The 20,534-nt window shown below is 38.7% G+C and overlaps 1 protein-coding gene across 2 annotated transcripts in view; it reads left to right on the top strand.

The window, feature by feature from the left end:
* FOCAD (focadhesin) overlaps positions 1-20,534 on the top strand; it is a 305,616-nt gene that overhangs the window by 82,060 nt on the left and 203,022 nt on the right. For both annotated transcript variants that reach the window (XM_027549147.1, XM_027549148.1), the window contains 3 exons: positions 2,194-2,400; positions 10,376-10,463; positions 17,688-17,890. In XM_027549147.1, coding sequence (XP_027404948.1) covers positions 2,194-2,400; positions 10,376-10,463; positions 17,688-17,890 — 498 coding nt within the window. The remainder of the gene's footprint in view (positions 1-2,193; positions 2,401-10,375; positions 10,464-17,687; positions 17,891-20,534) is intronic.

Raw genomic sequence — 20,534 nt, 5'->3', positions numbered from 1 at the left:
AATCCAGATCCGTCATTTGGAACTAGTGGCACTAGTGACATAAATACATTTAATTATTAACAAATCAGTTTTATTGGAATGAAGAGCAGAGCTGGGAGGGATCTTGGTGGTGTAATTCATTTTCCCACTAATTATATGTATTTGTTATACTCTTTAAGAGACAACCATCCCATGACTAATTAAATATTTCAGTGGTAGGAAGCATGCTATTTTGCAAGGCAACCGTTTTTTATATACTTTTTTTTAGCAAATACTTCTAATTGACCTGCATTTTCCTAAGATTACCCATTAGTCTCTGTTCTTCTCAAAACAAAATGAAATAAGCTTTTTAAACAGCTTATCTGAATTCTATCCTATACATTTCTTCCTTCCTTTTCTTCCTTTTAATCCTTTACTCCCTTCCTCTGTTCTTTCTTTTCATCAATTTCTTTACTTTTCTGCATGAAATGGTTTTGACTTTTAACTGTTCTTTGGGGGAATTTCTATAGTCTGTTGGTGTTGAGAATGTATTATTAGAAAATGTTCTTTTTTTTTTTTTTCTAATTTTATTTTATTTTTAAACTTTACATAATTGTATTAGTTTTGCCAAATATCAAAATGAATCCGCCACAGGTATACATGTGTTCCCCATCCCGAACCCTCCTCCCTCCTCCCTCCCCATACCATCCCTCTGGGTCGTCCCAGAAAATGTTCTTTTTAGAGCTGAATGTAGTACTGTAGATGTGGTCTGATCCATATGGAGCATTTCAAAACAATCATATAATTAAAAGTTTTTCCGTAGAAATAGCCATCACACTGTTGATCCATAAGTCAGTGAGATGCTGACCAGTGGAACTCCTATTTCTTTTTTTCTCACTTCAGTTCTTTCATATTGTATTTATGGAATTGTGTTTTTACCTGCCTTAAACTTCACTACTCACTTTGGTCCCAGTCGTTCTTTTTAATTGTGACTTGTCATCTCACATATTATTCATTGCACATGGTCTATTTCAACATAAAGAGAAACCATAGTACTTACAAAGTAATCTTGTTAAGAACTTTGGTAATGCTAAAGATTGGAAAGCCTTTAATGTGAAGTTACTGAGATGGTCTTGAAAAATTTTTTTTATTATAGAAAATTTTAAGTATGTAGAAAAAAATGCACTCAAAGAAGTATGTTGTCAAATAAGCACGAGGCTTTACTTTGTTTTAAATCCCTTTCAATTCTTGGTGGCCTTTTGCCTTTGCAAATATACTCCTTTATATGTTTGCAAAGGAGTAAAATAATTTGGCTACTGAACTGTTCACATATGTTCTTAATAACTTAGTATTTTCTGCTATCTCCTCCCCCTTGATCTTTTAATAGCTTTTTTCTTTTTATTTGTTAGAAATTAATTTTTCTGTGTATAACTTACAGTCTTTTGGGGTTACTATGGTGGTAACGGCTGGGTGAAAGGTACAGCTGGCCAACTGTAGGCTTTCCTCTTGATGAATTTAACAGACACAAGGCTCCTGATTGAAGCAGATGGTTCATTGTTTGTAATCTCTGGGAAATGCCAGTGTGTCTGTGAGTAGGACCATATCCTTAGTACTAACTCCAGAATTTTGATCAGAACAGCTGGGTTTGAATTGAAATGGGATTTTCAAGAGCATTCAAGTCCTTCCTATCTAATACATTAGCCAGTTGAGAAGACACTCTACTATTTGAATATGGTCTTTCACTGCATCTGCCATGTTTGGAAATGCTGCTCTCAGTTAAGGTTGTCTGAACAAATTTCTTGCAGATGGAGGGCTTAGCAGTGCATTAGAATAACATACTAACGCTTTTCTTGCAGGTAACTATGTTGGAATTATAGAAAGGCAAGTTCATTTGAAGGATTCAAAACCAACTTTAATTTATTTACTTCAACATGTGGTACTGTCATGTAATTTGTCTTTTAAAGTCTGCACTGAGAGTAGTTAGAAAAATAAATGAGAAGAATTTGTGCCAGCCAGCAGTAACAAAAACAGTGGCAAATTGTGTTTTGGTTAGTGACAATAGGAGAAGGCAGAGTTGTATGGTTTAACTGTCTTTGAGTTACATAAATTTCTTCATTTCTTTTAAGTCTTTATAGGTTTAGAGAAAAAATAATTTATTGGTAAGCTTCTTGTATAAATTAAATTATCCTTTGGTTTCTGTATTTATTTTAATATCCTATAATGATTGTTTCTCAGATCAAAGATTTGATACAGACAACAGAAGTGATGCTGTTTATTGAAGAAGTATACTTAAACCTTTTGCGTTATCCTGTTTTCTGGAAAATTCAGCTTACCCAGCTGACCCTTCAGCTGCTATGTGTCTGTGAAGTCAGCTTAAACATAACTGGGGAATGCTCATCTTTAATTCACCTTTTAGAGCACAGTGTTGAACTTCTAAAGGAGGTAAGGATAGTAAGAAGTTTTAATATCAGTTATCACTTACATTGGTCTTTTAGTAGCAAGGTGAGTATACTCTTTTACTTTATTGCATATCAAAGGCTTTTTTTATCTAATACTATTAGATCATACTTTTGTGACCCCATGGACTGTAGTTTGCTGGGCTCCTCTTTCTATGGAATTTTCCAGGCAAGAAAACTAGAGTGGGTAGCAATTCCCTTCTCCAGGGGATCTTCCCGACCAGGGATTGAACTTGGGTCTCCCACATAGCAGGCAGATTCTTTATCATCTGAGCCACCAGGGAAGCCCAGTAATATAATGCTGCTATTATCATTTATTATAAAAATGAGTCATTACATACTGTTTGGAGCATCAGTTAAGGGTCTACCACAGTGATAGTTTTTCATTTACTCATGTAGGACACAAATATTCAACACTTACATGCTACACCCTATGTAATGCTCAAAATACTCCAAGCGAGGCTTCAACAGTATGTGAACCAACAACTTCCAGGTGTACAGGTTGGATTCAGAAAATGCAGAGGAACCAGACATCAAAATGCCAACATCTGTTGGATCATAGAAAAAGCAAGAGAATTCAAGAAAGATACCTACTTTTGTTTCACTGACTGACTACGCTAAAGCCTTTGACTGTGTGGATTACAACCACTGTGGAAAATTCTTTAAGAGATGGGAATACCAGACCACCTGACCTGCCTCCTAAGAAACCTGTATGCAGGTCAAGAAGCAGCTGTTAGAACTGGACATGGAACAATGGACTGGCTGTAAATTGGGAAAGGAGTACATCGAGGTTGTATATTGTCACCCTGCTTATTTAACTTATATGGAGAGTACATCATGAGAAATGCTGGGCTGGATGAAGCACAAGTTGAAATCAAGATTGCGGGGAGGAATATCAATAACCTCAGATATGCAGATGACACCACCCTTATGGCAGAAAGCGAAGAAGAACTAAAAAGCCTCTTGATGAAAGTGAAAGAGGAGAGTGAAAAAGCTGGCTTAAAGCTCAACATTCACAAATGAAGATCATGGCATCCAGTTCCATTACTTCACGGGAAATAGTGGGGGAAGCAATGGAAAGAGTGAGAGACTTTATTTTTTTGGGCTCCAAGGAAATGAAATTAAAAGACGCTTGCTTCTTGGAAGAAAAGCTATGACAAACCTAGACAGCATATTAAAAAGCAGAGATGTTACTTTGCCGACAAATGTCCATCGAGTCAAAGCTATGGTTTTTCCGCTGGTCATGTATGGATGTGAGAGTTGGACTATAAAGAAGGCTGAGTGCCAAAGAATTGATGCTTTTTGTGATGTTGGAGAAAACTCTTGAGAGTCCCTTGGACTGCAAGGAGATAAAACCAGTCAATCCTAGAGGAAATCAATCCTGAATATTTATTGGAAGGACTGATGCTGAAGCTCCAATAATTTGGCCATGTGGTGCGAAGAGCTGACTCATTGGAAAAGACCCTGATGCACAGAAAGATTGAGGGAGGAAGAGAAGGGGACTACAGAGGACGAGATGGTTGGATGGCATCACTGACTCATTGGATATAAATTTGAGCAAACTCCGGAGATAGTGAAGGACAGGGAAGACTGGCATGCTACAGTTCATAAGGTAACAAAAATTCAGACACAACTGAATGACTGAAAAACAATGGAAGAATTCATTTGACCCTTGAACAACATGGGAATTAGGGGTGCCAACTCTCTGAGAGGTGGAAAATACACATATAATTTACAGTCGGCTCTCCAATTCTGCATCTGTTGATTCAATTGTTGTTCTGATTGTGTAGTTCCTGATGTTCAAGCTGGTTTTAGAAAAGGCAGAGGAACCAGAGATCAAATTGCCAACATCCGCTGGATCATGGAAAAAGCAAGAGAGTTCCAGAAAAACATCTATTTCTGCTTTATTGACTATGCCAAAGCCTTTGACTGTGTGGATCACAATAAACTGTGGAAAATTCTTCAAGAGATGGGAATACCAGACCACCTGAGCTGCCTCCCGAGAAATCTGTATGCAGGTCAGGAAGCAACAGTTAGAACTGGACATGGAACAACAGACTGGTTCCAAATAGGAAAAAGAGTACTTCAAGGCTGTATATTGTCACCCTGCTTATTTAACTTGTATGCAGAGTACATCATGAGAAACGCTGGACTGGAAGAAACACAAGCTGGAATCAAGATTGCCGGGAGAAATATCAATAACCTCAGATATGCAGATGACACCACCCTTATGGCAGAAAGTGAAGAGGAACTAAAGAGCCTCTTGATGAAAGTGAAAGAGGAGAGTGAAAAAGCTGGCTTAAAGCTCAACATTCAGAAAATGAAGATCATGGCATCAGGTCCCATCACTTCATGGGTAATAGATAGGGAAACAGTAGAAACAGTGTCAGACTTTATTTTTGGGGGCTCCAAAATCACTGCAGATGGTGACGGCAGCCATGAAATTAGAAGGCGCTTACTCCTTGGAAGGAAAGTTATGACCAACCTAGATAGCATATTCAAAAGCAGAGACATTACTTTGCCAGCAAAGGTCCATCTAGTCAAGGCTATGGTTTTTCCAGTGGTCATGTATGGATGTGAGAGTTGGACTGTGAAGAAGGCTGAGTGCCGAAGAATTGATGCTTTTGAACTGTGGTGTTGGAGAAGACTCTTGAGAGTCCCTTGGACTGCAAGGAGATTCAACCAGTCCATTCTGAAGGAGATCAGCCCTGGGATTTCTTTGGAAGGAATTATGCTAAAGCTGAAACTCCAATTCTTTGGCCACGTCATGTGAAGAGTTGACTCATTGGAAAAGACTTTGATGCTGGGACAGATTGGAGGCAGGAGGAGAAGGGGACGACAGAGGATGAGATGGCTGGATGGCATCACTGACTTGATGGACGTGAGTCTGAGTGAACTCTGGGAGTTGGTGATGGACAGGGAGGCCTGGCGTGCTGCGATTCATGGGGTGGCCAAGAGTCAGACACGACTGAGCGACTGAACTGAACTGATACATTATTACCATATCCCAAGTGGCACAGTGTAAAGAATCCACCTGCCAATGCAGGAGATATAAGAGGCATGGGTTTGGTCCCTGGGTTGGGAAGATCTCCTGGAGTAAGAAATGGCACCCCACTCCAGTATTCTTGCCTGGAAAATTCCATGGGCAGAGGAGCTAGGTGGGCTACAGCCTATGGGGTTGCAAAGAGTTGGACACAACTGAGCACTTACTTAGATGTTACAAATTATGTAGTTAATATAATAAAATAATAATACTTTTTCAGATTTTTGTATCAATTTTATATAGTTACACCTATTAGATAATAGCTATAATAGATAATATATTTATATATATTATACTAATAAAATACATATAAAATATGAATAAATAGTATTTGTAGCTAAATAATATGTAGAAAATACTATATAGATAATATTATATAGTTAAATTACTTGGAATTGCCTATCTTAACCATATATGTAATGTACTTAACAGGTAAACCCATAATGTTCCTTGTTTGTGTAGTTTCATGTAGACAGTTTTTTATGGCAAGTACTTTGCTATGGCAGTTAGGTGAAAAAGACAAGATCTGGGAAGTTTATATTCCAATCAAATTGTTCAGACTAGAGTGCATCAAAATCACTAGGCAGATTTTATTTAAACTGCAAATGCCTAGGTCCTACCCCTAGAGATATTGAATTAGCTGGGCTGGTTGGGTCCAAACATCTACCTTTTAAACTAGCACCCTTAAATAATTTGATTATTATTATATATATTTTTTTGCATAGAAGGTAAGCAACCTTGTAAGCATAAAAAATCCAGAAATAGAGCTTTTCTGGCAACCCTAGAAGTTTCCTAGGGTTAGTCCTAATTAGCGCAGTCCTGATCACAACCTCCTCCTTGCCCTGACTATCCTGACTTCTATGGGGATATCTTCTTTACATTTGTTTATAGTTTTATCACCTCCATGTGTATCTGTACATTGTTTACATGTTTTAAAAAAGAAGGAAAACCTGGCTTATGTGAGCTATAGAGTTTTGTAAATCTTGAAACCTGCTGATTGCAATCTCTTGGTGCACTTTGACATGTCTCCCTGTTCATAGGTTGTTAGCTATAGAGGCCTGATCAGATTCAGATTTTTGTTTTATTTTTTTGTTTCCAAGACTACAAGGCATGGTGTGTTCTTTCATCGAGAAGCACATAATATGTGTTGCTCTTCTTTTTATGATGTTGGTATTTGTTGATGCTGGTGCCTAGTTCCATTAATTCATTAGGAATTAAAGAAATGATGTTCTAATTCTGTTCTTCTTCCTTTGTTAGCTGGACTACTTCTCTTAAAAGAAGTAGTTGGTTCCACTTAGTATTTGGTTGTCCAGTAGTAGAGTTTATACAGAAAAGTTAGAATACAGGCTTGACTCTTTCCCTTTACTTACTAATTTCTGAAAGTATTCTGAACTTATAGATTTAAACATATTTGATGCATTTCAACTTCTTATGGATAATATCCTTATTAAAATTCACATTGTCTCGAGTTAATTTTTGAGTCAAATTTTGAGTCAAATATTGAGTCATATTTTTGAGTCAATTTTTGAGTCAAATATTGAGTCAAATATTTTTGACTCGAGTCGGATTTTAAAAATATTTTTGATTTTAATGTAGAATGACAGAATACTTTCATTGAGAATGATGAAATGGTGTCTGTGGGAGAAGGTCTTATTTATGCTGTGTCTTCCATCTGCCCAATATTTTAAAAATTCTAGAAGGAATTAAAAACATGTAGAACTGTTAAAATACTTATGTTATGAAATTTCCTGTCCCCCAGGAAATTTAGCTAAATGTTCAATTCAAATATTACATTAACTTGTCTTTTCCTCTTTATTCCTTTTCTGTTCTTATATTGGATTTATTTCATTGCACACTGAAAATGGATGTATTTCTTAGGCTACATTAGTTTCAATGTATTTGGTCTTAGCTGAACTATTTTTAGCCTATTTGAATGATCATAACCTAAGATATTTCCCATTTCAAGCAAAATATATATTTTTTTCTCTCTTTTTTTTTTTTTTTGGCTATACCACACGACTTGTGTGACCTTAGTTCCCTGACCAGTGATTGAACCCATGCCCCCTGCATTGGAAGCACAGAGCCCTAAGCATATGTACTCTTAACAGAAAATATTGTTTGTGGGGAGACTAGGTAGCTTTCAAAGTGAAGAGTGCTAAACCTCCCAGCTTTGGTAAGGCTGGAAACCTATGTTCCCTAACACATTACCATCAGATGTCCCCCGTACCTTTCTTCACTGTGTGAAGAACTGAGGTTTAAGTTAAACTGAGGTTTAAGTTCTCAGATTCCTAGGAAGAATGGTCTGATTGGCCCAGCTTGGGTCAGTCAACTCTGAGTGGAGGGCAGGGAAGGTTGCAGAGCTGTGACACTGGGGAATTGTGTGAGCTGGGCTGTTGTCTTTGTTGTGTCTGCTGCAGATACTTACCTCTGCTGTGGCCTTTCTCATTCCTTGTTTTTCACTAAACAAACAAAACAACAATAAGAAAAAAAAATCCAACAACAATGTAAAAACTTTTTCATGCTCTCTTGTTCACAGTAGCATCCCCGAGCCCAGCATATGTACTTCCTGCCTGGAACACGGCTGATGCTCACTGCTATGTTTCATTTGATTGAGGCGAAAGGACTCCAGGTGTTTATTGTCATCAAGGCTCCAGTGATACCTGTGGTCCAATATAAAGGTTTCTTTACTTCTTTTCTCCAGTTAGGCTCTTGAATTAGCCTTGGTTCCTCAAAAAGTAGACCCTGAATATCCCTAAAGGCAAAAACAAAACCTGGGTTTCCACAAAGGCAAAAGCTTATCATCAGGAGTCCATCTGTGGCTGTGATCTCAGGAAGCAAGTGGGAGAGAGACAGGAAGAGTGAAATACTAAAGGCAGGAGGGGCAGTACGAGTATTATCAAGTGGGCCACTACTGTAAGGAGCCAGTTGCTCATCTCATGGAATATGCTAAGAAGTGTTATGGAAGATGTTTCAGAACCTGCCAGAAGGATCCAGAATAAAGACGGAAGTGTTTATCCCTGGACTTCTCTTAACAACTTGTCAAGGCGTGGCCTATGGGACTTGAACTTCCCTGTACTTCTGGATCTCTCAGTGGCCTGGGGCAGGCAGTATGAGTCACTATAGCGATAGCTGTAGTATTTGAAGGTGTTCATGAGATGTCCAGCACAGGCTTTTATTGAAAGACCTCATTAAATGGTACCATTCTCAGGTGTTCATTAAAGCAGTGGAAGTGAAGTGTTAGTAACTCAGTCGTGTCTGACTCTTTGGGACCCCAAGGACCCACCAAGCTCCTCTGTCCGTGGGATTCTCCAGGCAAGAATACTGGAATGGGTAGCCATTCCTTCTTCAGGGGATCTTTCCAACTCAGAGACAGAACCTGGGTCCCCTACATTGCAGACAGATTCTTTTACCATTTGAGTCACCAGGGAAGCCCTCTAATCACACAAAAAATTTGTGACCTCTCAGAATCATGAACAATTTAAAGTCATCTAGTCTCATCCTCTGCCATTACTTTTCCTTATGTTAGGTGTCTTGATCTCCAGCTCTTTCTCTTCCACCCTTTGTTCTCAACAGGCCAGTCTCATGAGAAGCTACTTGGTGGCCTTTCCAATGATAGCCTGTGTGTTAAAGTCTTTCTTTCATTGGCAGGAGGATTCTTTTTACCACTGAGCCACCAGAGAAGCTGAAGATGTAGATATACATTTAGTAATTTGTACCAGAGTTGATGGCATCTCCAGGAATATAACTCTAGTTGTGTCAGACTAAGTTGATTTCTCTCTAGTGTGTCTTTAACACACAGTTCTATCTCACATTTGGTTTTTTAATTTTTTGCCTACACTCATGATTCATGGGAAATTTTCTGCTTGTAGAATTGTAGAATTCTGAAGAATTTGTTACAGAATTGTAGCTGCTGCTAAGTTACTTCAGTCGTGTCTGACTCTGTGCGACCCCATACATGGCAGCCCACTAGGCTCCCCCATCCCTGGGATTCTCCAGGCAAGAATACTGGAGTGGATTGCCATTTCCTTCTCCAATGCATGAAAGTGAAAAGTCAAAGTAAAGTCACTCAGCCGTACCCGACTCTTAGCGACCCCATGGACTGCAGCCCACCAGGCTCCTCCGTCCATGGGATTTTCCAGGCAAGAGTACTGGAGTGGGTTACCATTGCCTTCTCCGACAGAATTGTAGACACTTCTGTAAATTTCAGAATGAAGTGATTTTAGCAGAGGGTGTTGGACCTTCTTTAGTTCCATAAAACATTATTGTTTTCTTTATTTAAAACTTCAAATGACATCTTATGCCACTTGTATTTTCCTTATTAGAATTTAATGTACATGTCCTTTTTATCTTTTTTTTTATTTCATTTATATACTTGGTGAAATTAATGACCTTAAGTTTCTATGGTTATTGCTTTACTATATTTACATATACTTAGTAAGTTACTGTAATTTAAAAATAATCTCTGCTTCTCTGGTACTAATGTTTCTTTTATTATAATAACATGATTTATCAAAATTTGTTAAGTGTAATTTATTATGTAAGTTGTATAGATGAGCGATGTCTGTATTACCTAAGTAGACAATTCAGCTACTTTCCAGAAATGAAATATTCTTAAGTATTTCAGGTATTTTTTATTGGTTTGCAAAGACTGACTGTTTTGAAGACTGCAGGTTTTCCCTCTGAATTAATATGGTTTATAACTTATTGCTCTTTGGCCAGATATGATAACATTTTGAATTTACTTGTGACTGCTGTGGCATTCAACAACTCTTCCTTAAATAGAACAGGCTTACTGTGAGTAATTTTGTACAATAGGTTTATAATATTTCATGTTAAATATACTTTTCCTAGATACAAATTATAAATCAATGGGTCTTGGAAACTTCTTCAGCTCTTTGCTTTTCTTCTTTTCCTTTAGGATTTTCCTGTTGAACCGGTCATAATTGGAATAGCTTTACTACTTCTACAGACTCCAGCAAGTCAACAGAAGCCAATCTTAAGTCTAGGTAAATAAAAATACGCTCACAAGAGTAACGTAAGTTAACATGAGTATTGGCAGGTGTCACTTGATCTACGTATTGTACTGTGCTGTAAAGTCCTATATGTTGTGAATGTCCGTTCTGGAATTTTTCCGTTTAGTCATTATCAAATAGAGCTTTCTTTTTCTTATCAAGGTGTTTTGTGCAAGATTCCATATACCATAATTTACCAAATATCTCAGCTGTTCGTTAGGACATTATGTTCTAAATTATATAGCAGTGACATTGGTAAATATTTTGAAGGGTGTGTCAGCTCATTTAGTTGTACAGCAAACAGAATCAATAGCATAAAACCCTTGAAGCAGAATAAGTATTTAGCATTTGAATTTACTTTTAAAACTCTATACACCTTTACTATTCAAAACTGGTGCCACATTGAACAAGGCTTAATTTATGATTATTTTGTTAACCTACCTAGTACAAATGAAGATAACATTCTTTTGACTGTCCAGTATTGACTTAAAAAAAAGTAAGGAATGGGGCTAAAGGGAGGCAAAAAATGTTCTGTTTAAGAGTAATGTGGGACAATGAGGTACCATCTCATGCCAGTCAGAACAGCTGCTATGAAAAAGTCTACAAACAATAAATGCTGGAGAGGGTGTGGAGAAAAGGGAACCCTCTTACACCGTTGGTGGGAATGCAAACTAGTGCAGCCACTATGAAGAACAATGTGGAGATTCATTAAAAACCTGGAAATAGAACTGCCTTATGACCCAGTAATCCCACTGCTAGGCATACATGCCGAGGAAACCAGAGTTGAAAGAGACCCCAGTGTTCATCGCAGCACTGTTTACAATAGCTAGGACATGGAAGCAACCTAGATGTCCGTTGGCAGACGAATGGATAAGAAAGTTGTGGTACATATACACAATGGAATATTACTCAGGTATTAAAAAGAACACATTTGAATCAGTTCTAATGAGGTGGATGAAATTGAAGCCTATTGTACAGAGTGAAGTAAGTCAGTAAGAAAAACACCAATTCAGTATATTAATGCCTATATGTGGAATTTAGAAAGATGGTAACAATGACCCTATATGCAAGAGCAAAAAAGAGATAGATGTAAAGAACAGGCTTTTGGACTCTGTGGGAGAAGGTGAGGGTGGGATGATTTGAGAGAAAACCATTGAAACATGTATATTACCATATGTGAAATAGATCAACAGTCCAAGTTTGATGCATGAAACAGGGCACTCAAAGCCGGTGCACTGGGACAACCCTGAGGGATGGGATGGGGAGGGATGTGGGAGGGGGGTTCGGGATGGGGGACACTTGTACACCCATGACTGATTCATGTCAGTGTATGGCGAAAACCACTACATTATTGTAAAGTAATTAGACTCCAATTAAAATAAATAAATAAATTAAAAAAAGAATAACGTGGGAAAGAATCAAGTTTGCAGATCAACAAACAAGTCATACCTTTAAATTGTGGCTTTTACATTAGTATTGCTTCGCTTTACTTGGTCCAGTATAATACATGCAGTAATGTAGGATGTTGTCTAATTTGTGATGTGTATGTTATGATGCCATGATTCGTTGATTCATTCCCACTTTCATTTTTAAAACATGATTGAGGTAAATACTGATTGTGTAACTCCTTCTGGGCATTTTAATCCATGATTTTGAGGATGAATTACTCTTTCATTTACAGTGTCTTAGAAATAGCTTTAGCATATGGAAGGGACCCTTGGCTCTTTTAAGGGCTTTGATTCCTACCCTGCTTTTGCTTATTGGCCCTCTTCTCTTTGTACCTTCCTCCCTAGTCTCTTACTAAACTGTTTTTGCCTCCTCCCCTTAAAGAGTATACATGGCATCCTCCTATAGGTATAATTTTCCAATCCTGTTACTTATGACAATCATAGTTTTATTATTTTTAAAAAGCAGCTTTATTGAGGCAAATTTATTTACCATAGAGCTCACTGTTTTTAAATGTACAATAGCATTTAAAAGTAAATTTATGGGACTTCCCTGGTTGTACATTGGAAAAGAAGGGGACACAGGTTTGATCCCTGGTCTGGGAAGATTCCACATGCCATGCAGAAACTAAGCCTTGCACCACAAGTAATGACCCCATGCGCTACAACTGCTGAAGCCTGCAAGCTCTAGGGGCCACAGCTAATGAGCCTGTGTGCTGCGACCATTGAAGCTCTCATGACTGGAGCCTGTGCTCCCCAACAGGAGAAGCCACGTCAATGAGAAGCCCATGCACTGCGACTGGACAGTAGCCCTCACTCACTGCAACCAGAGACAAGCCCACACAGCAACAAAGACCCAGCACAGCCAAAAATAAATAAATTTTTCAAAAGTAAATTTACAGAGTTGTGCCGCCAGCTCCACAGTCTAGTTTTAGAACATTTTGCATCAATCCCTCTCCCCCAAATTTCTTGCACCCATTTATAGTTAATCCTCATTCCCACCCTCGGTCCCAGAAAAACACTAAAGTGCATCCTGTCTCTAAATTTGTCTCTTCTGGATATTTCGTATACATGGTTTTTGTTTTTGGACCAGAAAAAAATTTTTGATGCCCTACAGAATCTGCATTCCTAATTCTGAGGCTCCAGTCCTTCAATTATAGCTCATGTATGATAGGATAATACAGGATCAAACACTCCAGTACTTTTGTTGGAGAAGAGCCAAGTTTTCCTTTTGTAAACCAGTGTCTCTGATTTGAAGTTACCTTTGATAGAGTGAATAAACCATACTGAAAACTATTGAGCTAGTGTATAAAGTTGAAATGTAAATAAAAATCTATTGTTTCATATATTGGGAAAGAATGCTCAAAGCAATAGGATAGCGGGGAGAATATTGATTATTTCAAGTTTTAAAAATACACAGCACTAATACAATGTTGGGGCTTCTCTGGTGGCTCAGTGGTAAAGAATCTACCTGCAATACCAGGAGACACAAAAGATGCAGATTCAATCCCTGGGTTGGGAATATCCCCTGGAGGAGGGCATGGCAACCCATTCCAGTGTTCTTTTTTTTTTTTTCATTCCAGTGTTCTTGCATGGAGAATCCCTTGGACAGAGCAGCCTGGCAGGCTACAGTCCATGTGATTGCAGAGAGTCAGACACGACTGAAGTGACTGAGCGTGCATAATACAATGTTATGCTTCTTAATTACTAACACTGGCCATGATTGTAAATAGTAATTTGTAAAAATGCCTGCAAGAGCCATAGTACAGAATATAGAAATATTTGTATTACATGAATTTCATATTTTGTTAAAGATATTCAGTTCAGTTCAGACTCTCAGTTGTGTCCGACTCTTTGCGACCCCAAAAATTGCAGCACGCCAGGCCTCCCTGTCCATCACCAACTCCCGGAGTTCACTCAGACTCACGTCCATCGAGTCAGTGATGCCATCCAGCCATCTCATCCTCTGTCATCCCCTTCTCCTCCTGCCCCCAATCCCTCCCAGCATCAGAGTCTTTTCCAATGAGTCAACTCTTCGCATGAGGTGGCCAAAGTACTGGAGTTTCAGCTTTAGCATCATTCCTTCCAAAGAAATCCCAGGGCTGATCTCCTTCAGAATGGACTGGTTGGATCTCTTTGCAGTCCAAGGGACTCTCAAGAGTCTTCTCCAACACCACAGCTCAAAAGCATCAATTCTTCGGTGCTCAGCTTTCTTCATAGTCCAACTCTCACATCCATATATGACCACTGGAAAAACCATAGCCTTGACTAGACAGATCTTTGTTGGCAAAGTAATGTCTCTGCTTTTGAATATGCTATCTAGGTTGGTCATAACTTTCCTTCCAAGGAGTAAGCGTCTTTTAATTTCATGGCTGCAATCACCATCTGCAGTGATTTTGGAGCCCAAAAAAGTAGAGTCTGCCACTGTTTCCACTGTTCCCCCATCTATTTCCCATGAAGTGATGGGAGTAGATGCCATGATCTTCATTTTCTGAATGTTGAGCTTTAAGCCAACCTTTTCACTCTCCTCTTTCACTTTCATCAAGAGGCTTTTTAGTTCCTCTTCACTTTCTGCCATAAGGGTGGTGTCATCTGCATATCTGAGGTCATTAATATTTCTCCCAGCAGTCTTGATTTCAGCTTGTGCTTCTTCCAGCCCAGCATTTCTCATGATGTACTCTGCATATAAGTTAAATAAGCAGGGTGACAATATACAGCCTTGACGTACTCCTTTTCCTATTTGGAACCAGTCTGTTGTTCCATGTCCATTTCTAACTGTTGCTTCCTGACCTGCATACAGGTTTCTCAAGAGGCAGGTCAGGTGGTCTGGTATTCCCATCTCTTTCAGAATTTTCCACAGCTTATTGTGATCCATAGTCAATAAAGCAGAGTCAATAAAGCAGAAATAGATGTTTTTCTGGAACTCTCTTCTTTTTTCCATGATCCAGTGGATGTTGGCAATTTGATCTCTGGCTCCTCTGCCTTTTCTAAAACCAGCTTGAACATCTGGAAGTGCACGGTTCACGTATTGCTGAAGCCTGGCTTGGAGAATTTTGAGCATTACTTTACTAGCATGTGAGATGAGTGCAATTGTGTGGTAGTTTGAGCATTCTTTGGCATTGCCTTTCCTTGAGATTGGAATGAAAACTGATCTTTTCCAGTCCTGTGGCCACTGCTGAGTTTTCCAATTTTGATGGCATATTGAGTGCAGCACTTTCACAGCATCATCTTTCAGGATTTGGAATAGCTCAACTGGAATTCCATCACCTCCACTAGCTTTGTTCATAGTGATGCTTTCTTAGGCCCACTTGACTTCACATTCCAGGATGTCTGGCTCTAGGTGAGTGATCACACCATCATGATTATCTTGGTTGTGAAGATCTTTTTTGTACAGTTCTTCTGTGTATTCTTGCCACCTCTTCTTAATATCTTCTGCTTCTGTTAGGTCCATACCTTTTCTGTCCTTTATCAAGCCCATCTTTGCATGAAATGTACCCTTGGTATCTCTAATATTCTTGAAGGGATGTCTAGTCTTTCCTATTCTATTGTTTTCCTGTATTTCTTTGTATTGATCGCTGAAGAAGGTTTTCTTATCTCTTCTTGTTATTCTTTGGAACTCTGCATTCAGATGCTTATATCTTTCCTTTTCTCCTTTGCTTTTCACTTCTCTTCTTTTCAAAGCTATTTGTAAGGCCTCCCCAGACAGCCATTTTGCTTTTTTGCATTTCTTTGCCATGAGGATGGTCTTGATCCCTGTCTCCTGTACAATGTCACAAACCTCAGTCCATAGTTCATCAGGCACTCTATCTATCAGATCTAGGCCCTTAAATCTATTTCTCACTTCCACTGTGTAATGATAAGGGATTTGATTTAGGTCATACCTGAATGGTCTAGTGGTTTTCCCTACTTTCTTCAATTTAAGTCTGAATTTGGCAATAAGGAGTTCATGGTCTGAGCCACAGTCAGCTCCTGGTCTTGTTTTTGCTGACTGTATAGAGCTTCTCCATCTTTGGCTGCAAAGCATATAATCAATCTGATTTCAGTGTTGACCATCTGGTGATGTCCATGTGTAGAGTCTTCTCTTGTGTTGTTGGAAGAGGGTGTTTGCTATGACCAGTGTGTTCTCTTGGCAAAACTCTATTAGCGTTTGCCCTGCTTCATTCCATATTCCAAGGTCAAATTTGCCTGTTACTCCAGGTGTTTCTTGACTTCCTATTTTTGCATTCCAGTCCCCTATAATGAAAAGGACATCTTTTTTTGGTGTTAGTTCTAAAAGGTCATGTAGGTTTTCATAGAACCATTCAACTTCAGCTTCTTCAGTGTTACTGGTTGGGGCGTAGACTTGGATTACTGTGATATTGAATGGTTTGCCTTGGAAACGAACAGAGATCATTCTGTCATTTTTGAGCTTGCACCCAAGTACTGCATTTCGGACTCTTTTGTTGACCATGATGGCTACTCCATTTCTTCTAAGGGATTCCTGCCTGCAGTAGTAGATATAATGGTCATCTGAGTTAAATTCACCCATTCCAGTCCATTTTAGTTTGCTGATTCCTAGAATGTCAACATTCACTCTTGCCATCTCCTATTTGACCACTTCCAATCTGCCTTGGTTCATGGACCTAACATTCCAGGTTCCTATGCAATATTGCTCTTTACAGCATCAGACCTTGCTTCTATCACCAGTCACATCCACAACTGGGTATTGTTTTGCTTTGGCTCCATCCCTTCATTCTTTCTGGAGTTATTTTCTCCACTGATCTCCAGTACCATATTGGGCACCTACCGACCTGGGGAGTTCCTCTTTCAGTATCTGTTAAAGGTATTATATTATTGTAATAACTGACAATTATGAATTAAGACTAATATTTAGGCAAAAAAAGTAAATTCGTAGTGTTGGAGTAACAAGTGTCTGTATTTCATACCACATTCAGGTTTGACTTCCAGGTGATTTAAAATATAATACTAGCAATTCATTGACATGATTTAAAGTTCACTGTAGTTTTTTTTGGTGTAGTGGGGAAGTTAAGTTGATTAATAATCTCACTCTGAAGGAGGTTATTTGTAAAAATAACCTTTTTCAGTAAATCAGCATTCATTCAATAACTGTGAAGAAAGTTTATTCTTTAATTCATCCTGTTCATAGTCTAAGGGAGACTACACATATAAGTAAATTATTCTGCGTGTGTGTTTGTTTCCATGTTAAAAAAAATCTTTTATAAACATGGGTTGTATTCCATGGGTAATGGACTTTGAGAATTTGCTGATTTGCTTCTTGGTAATTACTGCTGAAGGTCATCCCGTGCTTCACCTTGTTTACTTTTGCATCGCTTGATACAATTCTCAGCTGGGCTTGAAAGAGTAGTGCATGTGTTGATTTTGTTATCCGTACATCAGGAACTCTGGTCTCTTGGCTCAGTTTGTGAGGGCAGAGGATCTGACAGGGTATAAGAACAAAAGTTGAGTTGAATTTTAAAGAAATTCATATTGACCTGAAAAAAAAATGTTGATTTTACTTTATGATATGAATTTTCTCTAAGAGCATCCTCAAGTAAAAACTAAAAAGTTCTGTGCATTAATAGCTTATTTTTGCTGAGTTAATTTTTATGTTCTTTTTATTTCTTAAAGGATCAGGTTTATCATCTTAATTGTATGTATGACCCAATTGTAAAGGGGCAAGAAAGCTCTTTGCATATTTCTCTTAAACAAAACAGCATTTTGTTTGACTGCAGTATTAATTTTGAAAACTGTGAATTGTTGTTTGGATGACCAGCTCTGAAGCTCCTTTCTTCTGCTGAGAGTCAGAAGATCCCAAAGTCCTCGTTGCTGCTCGTGATGCCACTTCTGCAGATACTGTCTTCTACTGCCTTGGAAGACTGTATATCCGTGGATGAAGAAGGTCCCTCTAGGCAGCAGTTGGCTGTAAACCTTTTAGAAATGGTGCAGCAGGAGCGCTACAGAGACAAGCACCGAAAGGTAACCACTTTATCCCTGTTTCTCTTAACATAAAGTTTAATCAGTTATATGGGATTTAAGTCACTGCCGGAAATCTCACCTCCTGATGATATATGTGTTTGGGTTTAAATCCTGTCGTTGAATTTTACCACTCTGTCAGGCACTGGTGTTGATGTTAGTGTATTCTTCTGGACTGTGGTGGGGAGGGTAGTCCTGCTTGAAATAAGTGTTCGAAATCTGTCTAATCTTTTTTGCTTGTTGAGTTTCCAGTGTCCATTAGTGGTTAAAGGTCCTAAGGAATCCTGCAGGAAAGCAACTAGTTCTAGTTAACTAACCTAGTGCTTCTGCAACACATGTGAGCATGGAGCCTTTCTTCCCCTTCTTTATACTGTTAAATAGTGCAGTGTAATTAGACCTGCAACAATCCATGGTGGGGAACTGCAATTGCCTGGAAGTTCTGGGATCTGTAAGAACTAAGACTTGACTTTTGAATATGGCACCTTACGCTGTATTCCCCAGCACATGGTTCTTGATGTCCCTGTGTGTGTTCCTACTCCCTTCAGCCCAACTGTCACACTTCATTCTGATCCATGCCTACTGGGCTTACCCCATTTGGCTTTGTCAGTCTCACTGGTCCTGTTAGAATAATGGAGAAATATGAGTAATATCTTGTTAGTGGCTGAATTCTAGGCCTACATTCATCATATTTTTTTCTGTTTAGGTGCTTGGGTTTTAACTTTAGTAAAATGTGATGTGTGTGTCCTAAGTCACTTCAGTCGTGTCCAGCTCTGTGCAACCTTATGAACTGTAGCTTGCCAGGCTCCACAGTCCATGGGATTCTCCAGGCAATAATATTGGAGTGGGTTGGCATGCCCTCCTCCAGGGGATCTTCCTGACCCAGGAGTCAAACCCTCATCTTTTACGTCTATCTGCATTGGCACGCAGGTTCTTTCCACTAGCGCCACCAGCAAAGCCCAGTAAAATGTGATAGTACTTCCCAACTATAAAGGGTTAAAGACGGTAAAACTGGTGAAGCATCTTAAGTTTCCAGAGACCAAAGACATTACATAAATGCAAGCAAGTGCCTTAGTTGTTTTGTTTGCAAAAGTAGAGATACCACTAATAACGTATTGTTAAATGTTCTAGCAGCAGAAATCCAGGCATTGTTGGGGATTCTTGGTTATGTTCCCTGTTTGATCATGCAGCAGAAACTAGCCTGCAGGCATATTGAATGTATGCTGTAGCCTCCTTGATCCTAATTGTTTGACTAAAGCATAAAACTTGAAATAGGTAATTGATTTGCATTAAAATAAGAGAGTTCTTAACATCTGCTCTGATAGGATGACAAACTGTGACCCCAAATTTCTAATAGCCTTTTACCTCCCCTTGTAGTTTGCCCGTATAGAACACAAATTGGATTCTGAATGGGGGTGGGGACAGGGTACTATGTCTGAGAGTTCTGTTCCTTTAAATCATGAGTGATATTTACTGAGGATCACCCTAAATCTAATGTGTAAGTACTCAGCTTATTATTTGCTCAGGTGTGTGTGAATCTTATTCATCAGCACTGCATGGTGGATTTTCTCTTTAGCAGCTGGTGAAGAGGGAGGAGGAAGGAATACTATTAGGGTGTAAATGTCCTCCTGATGGTAGTGTGCTGCTGTATTGAGGCTTTCAGTGGATATATGATCTCCCTTTTGAAAAATTTAAGCCACAGTTTACTGTTGGCTTTTCTCCTACGCCTGTCCAGACCCTATATTCCAAACATACCTATAAATTTAACCTGCCCCAAACTCCCAGTTCTCCTCCTGAATCTTTGCTTTAGTACATAATGCACTTTTGTCTCCTTTGCCTGAACTACTCGTTCTTCAAGACCCAGCCAAGTGTTTTCAGCCTCCCTGAGTCAGAATTTATTACTCTGTCTCCTTTGCATCCAAACACTTTCAGCATTAGTGGATTGTGTTGTGTGTCTTAGTTTAAGGGGATTATGTTGTGTGTCTTAATTTAAGGGATACATATTTGTACCTCCAGCTGTGCCGTGAGCTCACCCAGGGAAGGAAGCTTGGTCTTTTTCATACTTTGCCTTTTTTTTTTAAGCACATTAATATTTAAATTGCAACAGTTGTTGAACTTTTGATGTTTTTTCCACCGTAGGTGTTTCTGCATTATCTTTTCAGCTGATCATGGATTGGAAAATTAAAAACACTTTAGCAGCGGTGAAACTGAGTATTTTCCACATATTCAAGGAAATAGATAACACCCTAGCTTATTTATTTGTCTTTGCATCCTCCACACCTGACCTATTGTTTACTACGTAGTAGATAGTCAAGAAATTTCTGTTCAGTGAGGAATGTATGCTTCTGATACAAATACAGATCATTTTACCCTCTTGATTTATTACAGAAACATTGTTTAGAATCACAGATTTTTGTTGTTTATATTTTTATTATTTCATTTTAAATTGGTGATTCTGACTTGAGTATTTGGCTTAGAACTAAAGCATTTCTTCAGAAGTATAATTCTTTTCATAAATAAATCCAAGGGTAAATATTACCGTACCATGCAGTTCTCTGTTTCCTGTCCATTTCTTTTTTTTTTTTCCTTAATTTTTTGGTTATGCTGTGTGCCATGTGGAATCGTAGGTCCCTCCCCAGGGATTGGCCCA

This window comes from Bos indicus x Bos taurus, chromosome 8, assembly GCF_003369695.1.
Source record: "Bos indicus x Bos taurus breed Angus x Brahman F1 hybrid chromosome 8, Bos_hybrid_MaternalHap_v2.0, whole genome shotgun sequence".
NCBI lineage: Eukaryota > Metazoa > Chordata > Mammalia > Artiodactyla > Bovidae > Bos > Bos indicus x Bos taurus.
Note: the sequence above shows the minus strand (reverse complement) of the source record. Positions and strands in the feature narration are given on the sequence as shown.